At 45.5% G+C, this 15,917-nt stretch overlaps 1 protein-coding gene across 1 annotated transcript in view; it reads left to right on the forward strand.

Moving 5' to 3' along the window:
• The window catches only part of IFT52 (intraflagellar transport 52), a 28,918-nt gene that overhangs the window by 9,063 nt on the left and 3,938 nt on the right, over window positions 1–15,917 (forward strand). The window contains exons 7-11 of the mRNA XM_056844285.1: window positions 1,703–1,789; window positions 10,711–10,779; window positions 11,441–11,595; window positions 12,925–13,012; window positions 14,515–14,623. Coding sequence (XP_056700263.1) covers window positions 1,703–1,789; window positions 10,711–10,779; window positions 11,441–11,595; window positions 12,925–13,012; window positions 14,515–14,623 — 508 coding nt within the window. The remainder of the gene's footprint in view (window positions 1–1,702; window positions 1,790–10,710; window positions 10,780–11,440; window positions 11,596–12,924; window positions 13,013–14,514; window positions 14,624–15,917) is intronic.

A 15,917-nucleotide genomic window follows, 5' to 3' on the forward strand; every position in this document is an offset into this window, starting at 1 on the left:
GGGTCTTGATGGCGTTTCTCTCCTTGCGTGTTATATTGCTAGCAGGGGGCTTTGCTTTTCGTAGAATTCTTGCTGTCTCTCCTCTTATTTCCTCAGCATCTTCTTCAGGTAGATTACGAATGGCAGATTCTACATTTGCAATGATGTCTTCCACTGGAATTTGGGTGGGAGTGACTGCAAAGTTTCCTCCCTTAGCTAAGATGGACGTTTCTTCAGGTGATTTCTTGATACCCTTGTCATCCGTAAATCAAACCTTCAGTTAGGTCACAAGGTCTACCGGAAACCAACTCACACAGATCGCTACTTACACAAAAACTCCAACCACCACCCCCGACAGAAAAGAGGAATAATCAAAACATTAATGGACCGTGCAAAACGGATCTGTGAACCACAGTTTCTCAAGGAAGAAACTAACCATCTAAATCACGCACTGCTAGCAAACGGCTACTCCAAGAATGAAATCAGAAGGGCCATTGAACCAAACAAAAATCAGAAAACTCAAGAAAAACAGCCTCCCATAGGAAAGGTATTCTTGCCATTTATTAAAGGAGTCACTGATAGGATGGAGAAACTTTTGAAAAAACATAACCTACAAACAGTGTTTAAACCCACCAAGAAAATACAACAAATGCTACGATCAGCAAAAGACAAAAGAGACCCCCTCACCTCTGCAGGAGTATATCGTATACCTTGCAGCTGTGGAGAAGTTTACATCGGGACCACAAAACGCAGCATACAAACAAGGATAAAAGAACATGAAAGATACTGCAGACTTGGCCAACCTGAGAAATCAGCAGTGGCTGAACATGGACTGACACAAACAGGACACAGGGTCTTATTCCAAGACACTGAAAGACTGGACAATTCTACCAACTATTTTGTCAGATTGCACAGAGAAGCCATTGAAATTCATAAACATCAGCACAACTTTAACAGAAAAGAGGAGAGTTTAAGAATGAATAAGGCTTGGCTTCCTGCCCTGAAAAACCTCCAGACAAAGACAACATTCAACAATAGCCATACAGATTAGTTTTGGATTACACACATTAACAGATCACTTCAGAATACAATGGTTCCATATTAACATACCATACCCTCATTAGCACATTATCTTGATACTTACAGGACAATACTTTTGCAGGACAATACTCAGCTCAAACCCAACCCCTTTCTGACTATATATTACTCTTCCTACACCCTTGACACTGAGAGACACTGTCCTTCAGTGTTACTACTCTGAAGATGCCTGCCACAGTTGCTGGCGAAACGTCAGGAAAGAAAATTCCAAGACCACGGTTACACAGCCCGGATAACCTACAAGAACCAATGAACTCTGACCGTGAAAGCCTTCGACAAATGCACATATAGCTTATCCCCAAAGCCATTCCAGGGGAAAATGCCATGCAGCGTTTTCTTTCCTCCCACAAGTAATTCTGCATGTATCCTTGGGAACCACCCTTTCCTAGCAGCCTTTCCTAGCAATAGTAATGGAAGAATATCCAGAGCAAGAGCTCAGATCTCTAGGCAGAACAACATTTTTTTGTGATGGCACCACTAATGTCATGTACAGATTTAATGTAGTATTTATTTTTTAAAATATACCTGGTAATAGAACACACTGATTCATGCTAGGAGCAATATTGCAGATTTCCCCCAGAATGTTACCCATGAAAAATTTCCTATTAATTTTTTTGTTTGACAGAATCAAGGTGGAAAGTTAGCTGTTCTAGGATCTTGCCATATGTTCAGTGACCAATATTTGGAAAAAGAAGAGAACAGCAAAATAATGGTGAGTCTTCGTTGCAAATACGTTTTAACTTATTTTTAGTCTTCTTAATATCATGTGCTCTCATGTTCACTTAATCAACTTTTTTCAAATCTTAGAAACCAGAATTGTCATAAAACTGATTTGTGTAAGCTTTGTTTAAATTAATGTTATTTGCAAGGCTTCGGAAAACATTTGCTCAGACTATATTATATGTAGAGGTTTTTTGTTTTGTTTTTTAAATAAGCTGGCCCTTTGGAACATAAGTATTAGGCCAACCAAATGTCATGCTGGAGTCTGTTGCTGTAACTGTCACAAGCCCACCTCTTTTTGGTTGAGATTTCTAGGAGCTCACATTTTAGGAGTAAATTTTATTTTCTTATTTTTCTCTGGAAGTTTTCACCATGTTGCTTGCTTATTCTCTATATTCTGCCAAGTAATGTGGGATTCATGCAAATGGCAAGGCTTTCTAAGTTGACGAAAGCACCGAACAACTAAAAAACCCCCGTTGAATAAATGATTTACTAAAGAAAACAGCAGATTCAGACATACTAAGAGAAACATACTCTGGCTTAGCAATAGAAGGTAAACACTAGGGGTGTGCTCTGAAAAAAAGTTCATTATAATTTTAGATCCAGGATTCAAGGGGGGAGGGTTACTGTGAAAGCTGATTTTCAGGTAAGACACTACCAGCTCATGATTCATGTCCTTCAGGTTTTTCAGGTTCTGGAGTTTCAAGACAATTAGTTTAGTGAAGAACCAATTTGAGGGTCTGGGGCAGCTTCCCCCCCCCCCAAGATAATGGCACCAAATTTGCACAGAACATAGTCCTTCTTCTATTCTAAATCCTCCCTAAATTTCAAGCAGGTTGAACAAAGGGGTTCAGTGTTACAGACCCCCAAAGTAGGTGCCTCTTGGTGCAGGTGATCTTCTCTCCACTGATTCCTATCAGGGAAAATGGCATCAGCCACCAGCATTTAAAGAAAATGCTGTCTGTATTCTTTTCATTTTCCTACTCTTACAGTTACTGACTGACAATAATTTCTTTGTGTCAGGCCTTTGCTGGTAGCAGGAGTAAAGGCTCTTGACATGAGTAGGCCAGTTTCTGGCTACACTTCAAGTCCTTGGTTCTCATGCCTGTAAACTCTGTGTACAGTTTCGCTCATCCTGATTTCCACAGCTGTGCTCTGATGTTTAGTCTTCCTTCCTGGAAATTGCTTATCTCGGGGTTGCTTAGCCATGTTTACCTTCACAGCCTGTAGTGCTTTTAAACATGTAACCTGCCTATGTTTCGCCATTACCAGCCTCACCTGCCTGTAGGCAGTCAGTCCTTTAATCTGTCTTTTTGCTCCTAATAAAGTATTACTGCTTCAGAGTTACCTGCCTGGATGAGTTTGCTTAAGGGATGCTAGGGACTGTCAGGCTGCTATCTCGGTTTCGTTATTGCCTCTGTCTCTGTGCTGTATTGTCTGCCCCCCAAGGTCGCATGCCTAAGCCTAAGCCTGGGAACTCAGCTCCTGGGAAACTGTATTCCTGCGTGTAATCTCCCGCCTTTCCTGCCTTATAATATCTCCCAGCTAGTGAGCCTTTCATAGCTGTCATTTTATTCGTTTGCACTGTATGCCTATTTGATCAGTAAAATCCACCTGTTTGGACTCTATACGACTTTGTGGTGATTTCTGGTTCTGTGGGCCAAGGGCTGACATTATGACAGCTATCTCACATCTTCACCGTTCTCCTAGCCAGGCTGGAGCCCAGGGGGGTTCGCCTGCCACTTGGATGGGAGCTGTGCAGCTCTCCAGGTGATCTACTACCCTGGAGCCCTTCTCAGAGGACCCTACTCTGTTACAGGACTTAATTGCTGAACTTTTCCGGACGAACCGAGAGGTTTGCCGCTTGAGGGGACTGGTACACGCGCAGTGGCAATCTCTTACAGGACGTCTCTGGATGTTAACATCGGAGGATACTGATGCTCGTTTAGATCTTCAGGACTTGGATCAATTACTGGACGATGCCCGATTGGCGACTGAGGATTTACAAATATTAACTGGACTTCTGGATAATCTTATTTCTCGACAAACTCTTTCTACCATGGCGGGAGCCCCACCGGAGGGTTTTTCCCTGATCCCGGATGCGGCCAGCTGCCAGGCTGAGGCCAAGCGAGTCGCTATTAGCACCGCTCTTCTCCTTGTGGAATGTACAAAGGACACCCCGGTAGCCACCTTGGCTCAAGTTTTGACCCCGACGTTTGGAGCCGAGGCATCCGCACTGGCGGTTCGAGTACAACCTCTGCTGGGCGGGGAACCTGACCCCATACTCTTGCTCCTCGAGACAGAACTTTTGCCGCGCATTACGGCAGAGGCTGCCCTAAGACTTGAGAACGCCAAAGTTCTTGCGGATCAGCAAGCCGCCGAAGCGGCTAGGGTCGCAAGAGAGAGAGAGGCGGCGGAAGCAGCCAGGGCGGCTGCAGCAAGGAATCAGGCGAACGTGGACACGCGCCCCAAGGACTATGTACTGGGACTATCAGGTCTCACCTTTTCCCCGGCGTTTGTCCCGTCGCGTACGACCCAACGCGCACGCCGTTTGGCTGACCGACGTCGAGACTCAGATGAGTCTGAAGACGAGGATTTATATGGGGATAGCTCTCAATGGGCCACGAGCTTCCGAACCAGTAAGCCTCATCTTACTGGGGGCCCAAGTGAGGAGGTTCATCTTTTACGAGCCCAGAATCGGGAGCTCTCCGACCGTGTGGATCAACTCCAAGAAGTAATGGAACTTATGCTTCACGAGAACAGGCAATTACAACAAACCCTGATAGCTCAGAGACAGCCCGTTCCGATACCGGGTCAGGCGGTACCCGTACAACCACCCGCTAATGTGCCTGCTCCACCCTTACCTCCTGGAGCTCCTGTTGCTCCTCCGCTCCGACCACCCGTGCAACCACCTGCTAATGTGCCTGCTCCACCCTTGCCTCCTGGAGCTCCTGTTGCTCCTCCGCCCGGACCACCCGTGCAACCGGGTCAGCCCGCGCCCGGCCCTTGGAAGCAACTCAAATTGAGGACTACGTATGACGGATCTCTTGAGACTTTGCCTTGTTTCTTGCATCAAGTGGACAGTTATATGCGAGAACAAGGTCAACCCCCACGGAAGATAGCCGGGTGCGGTACGTAGCTTCCCTCCTGACAGGCAAAGCGGCTGACTGGATGGTCCTCCAGTTTGACACCCGCTCTCGTGCGATTCGTTCCCTCAACAACTTCATGACTGCCCTGAGAAGGAGGTTTGAGGACCCCTTCCTGGGAGAAAGAGCCAAAACGGAACTTTTACAATTAAAACAAGGCTCTGCTACAGTTCGGGAATTTGCCGATGAATTTCAGCGACTGGCAAGTAAAATTGTAGGTTGGCCCGAGACCACCCTAATCCATCATTTCAGGGAAGCCTTGCATCCTGACATTCTGAACTGGTCTTACATGCGGGGCGATCCCGATACCCTCGAAGGCTGGATCCTATTAGCCGAGGAAGTGGAAAGCCGCCGCCGCTTTATTTCTCTCGTCCGTCAAAAGCACAAGGAGAAGGGCACCCAAAAGCCTCAACCCAAGGCACCACTGCTCGTCCCACGAAATCCCCCACGTCCGCTCCAGGAACGTGAAGTCCGATTTCAGAGGGGTGCCTGTCTTACATGCGGAGAAATGGGCCACTTTGCAGCCGTTTGCCCACGCCGCCAGGAATTATTTCGTCCCAGCACGACAACCCGCGCCCGAGGTCGTCCACCACGCAGAGGCACCGCGGCCACCCGCAGCGCAGCTCCGGGAAGGCCCACACCCTCTGCACTCCATGCCGGGGACCCAGCCTCCCTGCCTGCTTCCAACGACCCCGCCGGGTCTCGGATTACAAGTGCCCCATTGGGGGACAGCTTTCCCTCTTCGGATGAGGAAAACCCTTGGATTTCTCCAGCCTTAAACCTGGAATCTCCCCTCGACTTGTCAAAAAACGGCTCCGGTCTGTGGTGAATGGAGCATCTCCACAGACCTCTCAGGATCTTCCTATCAAACCGAATGCTCCTACCAAAATCAAAGAAGTGGACTCCACCGTCTACGTAGATGCAGTTTTACAACAACTTAACGGAGGTCCACAAATCCCCGTCAAAGCACTAATTGACTCCGGTTGCTGTCGCACTCTCATAAGCGAAGCCACGTTTGCTGCCCTCAGAGCCGACTCAGAGGCTTTACCCGCCCCCGTCCAATTTGCTCAAATGGACGGGAGCCAATTCCAGGGGGGTCCAGTTGATCATCGCACCATAGGGGTAGCAATGGGAATTGGTTCCCACTGGGAACAAATAGACTTCACTATAGCCCCTATCCGATTTGAAGTGGTCTTGGGAATTAACTGGATTAAAGGACATAGTCCCAGTATTGATTGGGAAACAGACACTATTTCTTTCGCTAGTCCCACCTGCGACCAGCATCGGCAAAACTTTGCTCTGCCATTTCCGCCCGTTCCAGCGTTAACCTCTACTGCCCCAGTACCACCGGCTCTACCCGCTGTATACCGGGACTTTGAAGATGTCTTCGACCTTAAGGAATGTGATGCCTTACCCCCCCACCGGGCCTCAGACTGTGCGATTGAAGTAGTAAAGGACTGCACATTAACCAAAAGTAAGATTTACCCTATGAGCGCTTCCGAGCGCACTGTCCTCCGGGACTTTTTGGACAAAAACCTCGCCAGAGGGTTCATTCGCCCTTCGAATGCCCCAAACTCGGCCCCCGCGTTTTTCGTCCGGAAAAAAGAGGGCGACCTTCGCCTGTGCATTGACTTCAGAAAGCTCAATGCGGTTACCCAGACCAACGCCTATCCTATCCCATTAATATCGGATATTTTGGGACAATTACAGGAAGGCCGTGTGTTCTCTAAATTAGACTTGGTGGAAGCCTACTACCGAGTCCGTATCCGCGAAGGAGATGAACACCTCACTGCCTTCTCTAGCTGTTTCGGAATGTATGAATTCCTTGTAATGCCGTTCGGATTAAAAGGGGCCCCGGGGGTCTTCATGCAACTCATCAATGAAATCCTACATGACCTTCTATATCGTGGGGTGGTGGTCTACTTAGATGACATTCTCATTTATTCGAAAACTATGGACGAGCATGTGACTCTGGTCAGAGAAGTTCTACAACGCCTGCGTAACCATCAACTGTTCGCTAAACTAGCTAAGTGTGAATTTCACCAAAGCAAACTCACGTTTTTGGGATACATCATCTCCCACCAAGGTCTTCGCATGGACCCCGCCAAAGTCCAAGCCGTCCTCGATTGGACTCCCCCCACCAACCGTAAGCAAGTACAGCAATTTCTGGGATTTGCAAACTTCTATCGGGGATTCATCCCTAACTTCGCCCAAGTGGCTCTACCCATTACGGACCTGCTGAAAACTAAAGGAAAAGTGAGCTCGGCTGCCTTGCCCTCCGCAAAGATCCTATGGACTGAGCAGTGCCAAGCCGCCTTTCTGGCCCTCAAACGCCTCTTCACTTCGGAGCCGGTGCTACGGCACCCAGACCCAAATCAAATGTTCATTGTGCAAGTCGATGCTTCCGATGTAGCCATGGGAGGGGCTCTCCTCCAGCAAGGACCGGACGGTCTTCTTCACCCTTGCGCTTACTTTTCAAAAAAATTTGCGCACGCTCAATTAAACTGGCCCATCTGGGAGAAAGAGGCCTCTGCAGTTCATCATGCACTGACTTTATGGCGGCAATTCTTGGAAGGGTCTAAAATACCCTTTGAAGTTTGGACCGATCACAAAAATCTAGCTGCCCTCACGGGGTCCCATAAGCTATCGGCGAAACAACAACGGTGGGCGGAGTTCTTTGCTCAGTTCCGTTTCACCCTGAAGCACGTCCCTGGGAAGCAGAACGTTCTCGCGGATGCCCTCTCCCGTTTACCACAATATCCGGTAAAACTCGAAAGACCCACCAACTCTCTGTTCACCCCTATGCAACGTGGGGCCCTACCTATGCTGGCTGTGCAAACCCGATCCCAGCATCAACACACCTCGCAAGCTCCGCCAGCCCAACCGGCTGCCCAGCCGCCACCGCAACAGACCGGAGTTCCCGCCCCTCCTACCCCTCCGACCGCTCAGCCGCCTGCAGTCTGCGCGCCGCCACACGTAAGCACTAGCCCTATAACTATTTCTCAGATCTCCAGAACCGACGGGGGGGCTCCCTCCAAACTCCCCATCTCCGAATCCTTTTTAACTGTCCTTCGGGACCAGTGCCTTTTCGAACGTTCCGCTCATACCCTACCTCCTGGTGTTTTGGAACAAGGGGGGTCCTGGTACAAAGACTCAAAATTGTATGTACCCAAAGCTCTCCGGAAGGACGTTTTACATTTAGCTCATGGAGCCAAAACAGCTGGGCACTTTGGGTTTCTGAAGACCCTTCACTTATTGCGCAGACAGTTCTGGTGGGGGGGAATGCGTTCCGACATTGACTCCTTCATCCGCAGCTGTCCCGTTTGTGCCGCTGCGAAACGATCGCAGGGCAAACCCCCGGGACTGCTACAACCTCTTGAAACGCCCAGCAAACCTTGGGAAGTGATCGCTATGGACTTCATGACTGATCTCCCTCTCAGTGGGGGTAAAACTGTGTTGTGGGTTGTTACTGATTTGTTTTCTAAGCAAATACATTTGATTCCATGTGCAGGGATCCCCTCTGCTCAGAAACTGGCCCGCCTCTTCGTGACGCATATATTTCGTTTACATTCGTTTCCGCGTAAAATAATTTGTGACCGCGGAAGTGGTTTCGTTTCTAAGTTTTGGAAAGCTTTCCTCAAGTTGGTGGGGGTGGAACAGGGATTGTCTAGTGCATACCATCCTCAAACTGATGGTCAAACTGAACGTGTCAATGCTGTACTCGAATGTTATTTGCGTTGTTATGTTAACTACCACCAGGATAACTGGGTGGAACTGCTACCTTTAGCAGAATATGCCTACAATAATGCCATGCATCAATCCACAGGTTTTAGCCCGTTTTTTGCTGTGTATGGACAAGATTTCAGTCCCATCGTTCCTACAGATGATGTAGAGGGGGAGGGGAACCCCGACATTGCCTCCTGGGCACACGCCCTCCGTACCACGTGGCCCTGGCTCGTTAGCAACCTCGACCGGGCCAAACGTAAATACAAAGCGCAAGCTGACAAACATCGCTCCCCCGGGGGTGATCTGCAAGTGGGTGCTTTGGTTTACCTTTCCACCAAAAACCTCCGATCCACCCAACCGTGCCATAAACTCAGCGCCAAATTCATTGGCCCTTTCCCCATTACTCGGGTCATAAACCCTGTCACAGTGGAACTGGCTCTCCCCAAATCTTTGAGGCGTGTGCATCCTGTTTTCCACATAAGCCTCCTCAAACCCCATGTTGCTTCTCCACGGTGGCATCCGGACCCACCGCCTGCGCAACCCATCATGGTGGGGGGGGAAGAACACTTCGAAGTCTCCAAGATCCTTGACTCCCGTATTCACCATGGTACTCTCCAGTATCTAGTTCGTTGGAAACATTTCCCCCCTGCCTATGACGAATGGGTGCGCGCACGGGATGTCTCCGCCCCCGACCTCATTGACACCTTTCACATTGCTTACCCGAACAGGCCAGCCCCCTTGCGAACTGGGAGGGGGCCTTGAGGGGAGCAGAATGTCAGGCTGCTATCTCGGTTTCGTTATTGCCTCTGTCTCTGTGCTGTATTGTCTGCCCCCCAAGGTCGCATGCCTAAGCCTAAGCCTGGGAACTCAGCTCCTGGGAAACTGTATTCCTGCGTGTAATCTCCCGCCTTTCCTGCCTTATAATATCTCCCAGCTAGTGAGCCTTTCATAGCTGTCATTTTATTCGTTTGCACTGTATGCCTATTTGATCAGTAAAATCCACCTGTTTGGACTCTATACGACTTTGTGGTGATTTCTGGTTCTGTGGGCCAAGGGCTGACAGGGACGGACACCTGATTCTGACACTTTGTACCTTTCTGCTGAACCCTCTGCTTTTGCCATCCTTGTTGTGGTCTGTTATGTGTTTCTTTTTCACAAAGTGAAGAATGAGGAAGGGAAGGACAATGGCAGTTCTGCTATTATTGTCTACAGAAGACTTCTCAACGGAGCTGGAATGGCTGTTTTTCAAACAAATGACACCAAAATTGCAGGGGAGCTAGTGCTGCCCGTCCACTAAAGCCCACCCAAGTTTCAAGCAAATTGAAACAAAGTGTCCAATTCAACATGCCTGATTCTTTAGCTGGAGTTGCTAGGGATTGAACCTGGGACCTTTTACTTGCCAGTGGAGAGCCACTGCGATTCTGAATAGACAGTACCGACTGTGATGGACCAGTGGTCTTATTCAAAATAAGGCAGCTTCATGTCTGTTCCAGAGGAAAAGCAATAACTGATAATTTCAAAGGTCCCTATAGAGATTTTGTCCCTATAGAAATTTGAGAACCAATATTATTTTTTTGAAACATTTCTACCCTGCCTTTCTACAGAAAGTGCAGTCAATAAGCAATTTAATTAACAATCAAGATACAAAAGAATGTGCACAATTCCTCTTCCCTGCACTGAAGACACTACATCAATAGAATAAAATTATAATGGAGAATATAGGTGCAGACATGCTGTATATATTAGTACAGGCATTTTTTTTATCATACCAGTTTATTTTAATTGATTAGTGAAACTCCTGTCCTTTGCTCAGCATGATCAGTACTCCTAGTCATGCATCATTTAACTTTTAAATTGATGCCCAGCCAGGAATCGTTTACTGTAAATATCTTTTGCTCTGGTGTCCATTTACATACATGCCTTCCTTCACACTAAGTTACATTAGCTGTGTATTTTGAGGAACTTGAACTATTCTCTTGAAGTTTTAATGTAAATCATCCTGATAATACCACAAACTTAGCAGAACTCTGTGGTTTTTTAGGAGGTACTTTTCCAGTGGCTTACAACAAGTGACATCCATTTAAATCAGATTGATGCAGAAGATCCAGAGGTAAGAGAATCTAGTCTAATTTTTTAAACTTTTCTCTTGTCTCTAGTATGCTTACTGAATGTTTTGTTTATTTCTTATATCCCTACCTACCAAGGAAACTTTGGTAATCTTGAATAAAAGAAATTTCACTGCTAATTCTGGTGTTTGCAAAATTTCCTCAGCTCTGTGTCTATTAAATTTCTTCTCCACTTTACAATGTGGAGAATCTACAACAGGTGAAACAAGTGTTGCCCATGGAGTTTAACTGAGTGATCAGTTTTGCCATGACAAACAAAACACTATCAAAATAAATGTAAATCTTGAAGAATATAATGAAGTTGGATTAGATCCAATCAGCATTTTTGCTCAATCTCACCCCATTCCCTTGTCCCACATGGCTTTTATCCATACAGGTCACATTCCCAGCATTTTTACCAGCAACCCTTTAAGTATATTTTAACTAAATAAGTACAAAATCTTGTTTTCTGAATCAAGCAATATACATGTTTGCAAAAAATGCTGATGGAATTAATGGCTTTCTATGAGAACAGTCAAGCTGCAAAGTATTACTTCTTTGAGGAATGGTCTATTTATTTTGTCAGGTGGTTCCCTATCTTACTGGGAACACTGTGTTATTAGTTCCAGCAAACTCTGCATGCTCTGTGGTTTTTTTTTCTTTCAGATATCTGATTATACAATGCTTCCAGATATAGCCAAGCTATCAGAGCGGCTGCGAGTCTGCCTGCAGGAGGGAGATGAGAGCCCACGAGACTTCACAACACTTTTTGATATGTCCACTTACCAGCTGGATACTACAGCACTTCCCAAAATAATCAAGTTGGTTTCATCATCTAATATCATCATCTGCATTAGTTTTTCAATTAAAACTGTTTGTTTGCTTGCAGAAGTTGTATATTGCCCTTCTGCCATTCCAGGGGCCACCAAGGTGGCTAAATAATGGCATCATTCTCACATAACAACAAACTAGGATTTGTTATGGAATGAACCTTGGAAATCCCGTCCCCTTCACACACAGCTTGGAAATTATTCATTTTCACTTTCTTGGAAAACTAGTTTTATGTGGACAAGCCAGAACAAACTATGGTTTGTTTTCTTCTTTCCAAACTGTGGTTTAATCCTGGTTTGGAGGATAGAAAACAGACCACAGTTGTATGTGTGTGGATCTTTGTACAGGCCTCCTGGTAGTTCTGTTCCAGAAATATTAATTATGTAGTTCATTAGAAAATTGTGAGTTTGTATTAAGTGCCATCAAGTCACTTCCAACTTATGGTGACTCTGTGAATTTATGACGTCCGAAACATCCTATCATTTAACAGTCTTGCTCAGGTCCTGCTAACTGAGGGCCATGGCTTCCTTTACTGAATAATCCAATTATTGGGTCTTCTTTTCCTGCTGCCTTCAACTTTTTCTAGCATTATTGTCTTTTCCAGTGATTCTCGTCTTCTCATAATGTGACCAAAGTATAATAGTCTCAGTTTGGTCATTTTAGCATCTAGGGAAAGTTCAGGCTTGATTTGATCTAGAACTCACTTATTTGTCTTTTTGGCGGTCCACGGTATCCATAAAATTCTCCTCCAACACTGTGTTTCAAAGGAATCTGATTTCTTCCTGACAGTTTTCTTCATTGTCCAGCTTTCACACCTATACATAGTAAGGGAGAATACCACAGTATAAATTGTACAATAATTGAGAATCAGCGTGGTGTAGTAGTTAAGAGTAGCACACTCTTATCTGGAGAACCGGTTTTGATTCCCCACTCCTCTGCATGAAGCCTGCTGGGTGACCTTGGGCCAGTCACAGTTCTCTCAGAACTCTCTCAGCCCACTCAGAGGCAGTTAATGGCAAACCACCTCTGATCTCTGTAATCACCTCTGACTCCTACAGGGTAACCCTAAGTCATCTGCAACTTGACGGCACTTTCCACCACCACCACAATAATAGAAATAATCATTTTACTATATTGGGGAGTGGATTGCTTCAGTAACAAGTTAGCTTATTGTGAACAGTTTTTATGTTGGATAAAACCGTATACACATTTATTAATGGCATGGGTCTACAGGATGATATTGTGTGAAATGCCTGTAGTTAGACATAAGCATGTTATCAACCATCTTTTTTTCTTTTGCTAATGTGATTTAATTGTAGGTCTTATGAACAGTTGAATGTGAAATATGAACCGCTTCAGCTAATTCAGCCTCGTTTCGAAACTCCACTACCTGCACTACAGCCAGCAGTGAGTAATATTGCTATTTGTTGCTGTTTCCCCACTCAGAGAGTATGTGAAGAGAGCAAATGTATTTATACTTTAGGCTTTGGACAAGACAGGAACAAATAAAGTTTTTGAAGCCTTAAGTCTGCAAGGTGAACTTGGTATAGTATCAAGCTGGCAGTGTGTGAAGGGGCATTAAAATGATTTTTAACAAGAGGACAAGCAACAGGATATAAGTGTTTGGGAAGAAAACTGAAAGCTTATTGGATAAAAAAGGGAGGGTGTAAGCAGGACATTTGGGTAGTTGGGATACAAGTTTAGGTTTTAGGCACAGGGCAAGAAGAAATAAGAGCTGAGATGTAAGACAAAGCAGAGCTATGAAGGGCCTTGTAGTTAACAACTTTCGTTTTTCAGGGGAACTAAAAATGAGGAACAGTCGACATAGACAATGACTTTTTATGCACTGATTGTTTCCGTTGCCATCAAGGCCTGAGTACTTCAGGGCTTTGGTTTCATTATTCATGTATTTTCCGACCTTTAGAAGTCGCCTCACTCTCCCCTTGCGTTTTCCCTGCATTTTGTGGATGCTGTTTTACCCCAAGTTTAATGTCTACCTTGATCCCAAATCAAAAGCTGGTCCTGTGCATACTTGTCAATTCGGGGTTTTCTCCCCATGCCCATTCTCGCTTCTCCCTTCCACTTGTCTGTCCCCCTCATCCAACCCCTCCCCTCAAAGCTGGAATATTATGAGGCTGCTTATTGGTTAGTTTCACAGCAAATGAGGGTCAGTTTCAGACCTCAGCCTGATTGAAAAGTTTTTTTTATTTGTGACTAACAAGAACGCTGAACCTATGCAGCTGCCTATTTGGTCAGTTTCTCAGTGAGCGTTGGTCAGTTTCAGACCCCTGTGCAGAGTGATTTGAGAATTCGACTGCAAATACTGTGCATCAAGAGAGCAGTATATCCATTGGAAATAACCCATGCATAAAATGCCATTGTGTTCTGTCCTCATTCCTCAAGTCACAAGTGTGTTCACTGGGGCCTTTGCTCAGGGGTAGAGCAAAGGTCCCAGGTTCAGAAGGTCCCAGGTTCAACTCATGGCATCTCTAGTTAAATGGAACAGGTAGTAGGTATTATGAAAGACCTTTGTCTGAAACCCTGGAGAGCTTCTACTAGTCAGCGTAGATAACACTGACCAAGGTAGAACAAGGCAGCTTCATCTGTTTCTGTGTGTTCAGTACTGCCAGCCTAAATCTGTTCTATATGTCAAATCCCCACAATTAAATTGGGTCATTGATTAAGCATTCCCTTCCTAGGCATGCCAGTGATTGAAATCCTATAATTAGGAAACAAAGAAAATAATTCAAAAACCATTTCTTCCTTCCACCCTAACACATTATTTCATTGCTTTTCTAGGAATTGGTGGGCTTTGGCAGATAGTATTGGTACAGGCTGCACTTCAACTGTTTGCTTTGTACAAGCAAGGACATTATTAGACTTGACAGTTCATACTCTTCTTTTACTAGGTTTTCCCACCTACCTTCAGAGAACTACCTCCTCCCAGTCTGGACCTCTTTGATTTGGATGAAACTTTCTCTTCTGAGAAAGCTCGTCTTGCCCAAATAACAAACAAATGTAAGTAGGACAAACATTTGAGTATGTTAAGCTAATACTAATTTGCAACAAAATGAAATAAACTCCTTCCAGTGTAATATGGTGAAAAATCTATAAAGTGGGTTTTTTCAGAATTAATTAAAAATGTTTGCCCTCTAGGTACGCCACAGTTCTGCTTAGCTGAGCTGTAGTTTCAAACTAGAGTGGGTAAAAATTAATCCCATAACCTTCTACATTGCTTCGATATACATAATTGATAGACATTTTCTATCCTATTCATTTTTACACAGAAATAAGTCGCACTGTATTCAATGGAGGAAGATGTGCATAAGGATTGCAGTGCTATATTCTAAGGCTGTGTCTCAATGCTAGCTTTCTTGTTGGCTGAGCTCATTGAAATCAATAGGGTTAGACTGGAATAAGTTTACAAAGTATTCCCCTATGCATGCTGTAAACTGCTTTTTCATAAAATTATAGATTTTATTAAACAACCTTTCATTACCGGAAGAATGAAGTACTACCTAGAGGCAGTGGGGAAGAGGGAGGGGTTGTGTAGCCATTTCAATGACCCTTATCTAGTATTTATATAATAAAAAACAGGGGACTCACAAAGACTTGCAGGGGGCATCTTATTTTCCTCTCTCCCTTTGCCTTTCTTGAAAGCCCCATAGCCTCTTTCCTTTTCTTGCTTCTTTCTCTCCTTCCCACCCACCAGCCTGTGTCTTCAGATTTCCCTCCTTCCCTTTCACTGGCAGTCTCTACCTGTGCAGTACTGACTGCTGGTCCAGGCCCAGTTGCACAGTGGAGAACCCATAAGGATTTGTGGGGGGCACCTCATTTCCCCCTCGCCACATGATTCCTCTTTCCCTCATCCCGGCAACCCCATAATCTCACCTTTCCTTGCTTGCTTCTCTTCTTCCCACTTATCTGCCCTTTTATCTGTCCTAAATCTTCAGCTATAATTATCATTCATTCATTCATTTATACCCCGCCTTTCTGTCCAGTGAGTACCCAGAGCAGCCTACGTCATGCTCCTCTCTTCCATTTTATCCTCACAACAACCCTGTGAGTAGGTTAGCAGCACTCCAAACCTCTTGCCCTGAAATAGAATCAGGCTGCAGCCAAGCCTGCTTTTTATCCTCCTTGCCTATTGTCAGAAAGCTGTGGAATTTGAGAGAATAGTTGTGATTGGACTGATAGAACTTTCCGTTATGTGTGATCCCATTTGTCTGGGAGAGCTACCTCTTGTTCCCCCCTCCCTTCTGTTGCCCAGGAGACCTGTAAAATGGGGGCAGAAAGCAGGCCTGGAATCTTC

Source organism: Euleptes europaea, chromosome 2 (assembly GCF_029931775.1).
Source record: "Euleptes europaea isolate rEulEur1 chromosome 2, rEulEur1.hap1, whole genome shotgun sequence".
NCBI lineage: Eukaryota > Metazoa > Chordata > Lepidosauria > Squamata > Sphaerodactylidae > Euleptes > Euleptes europaea.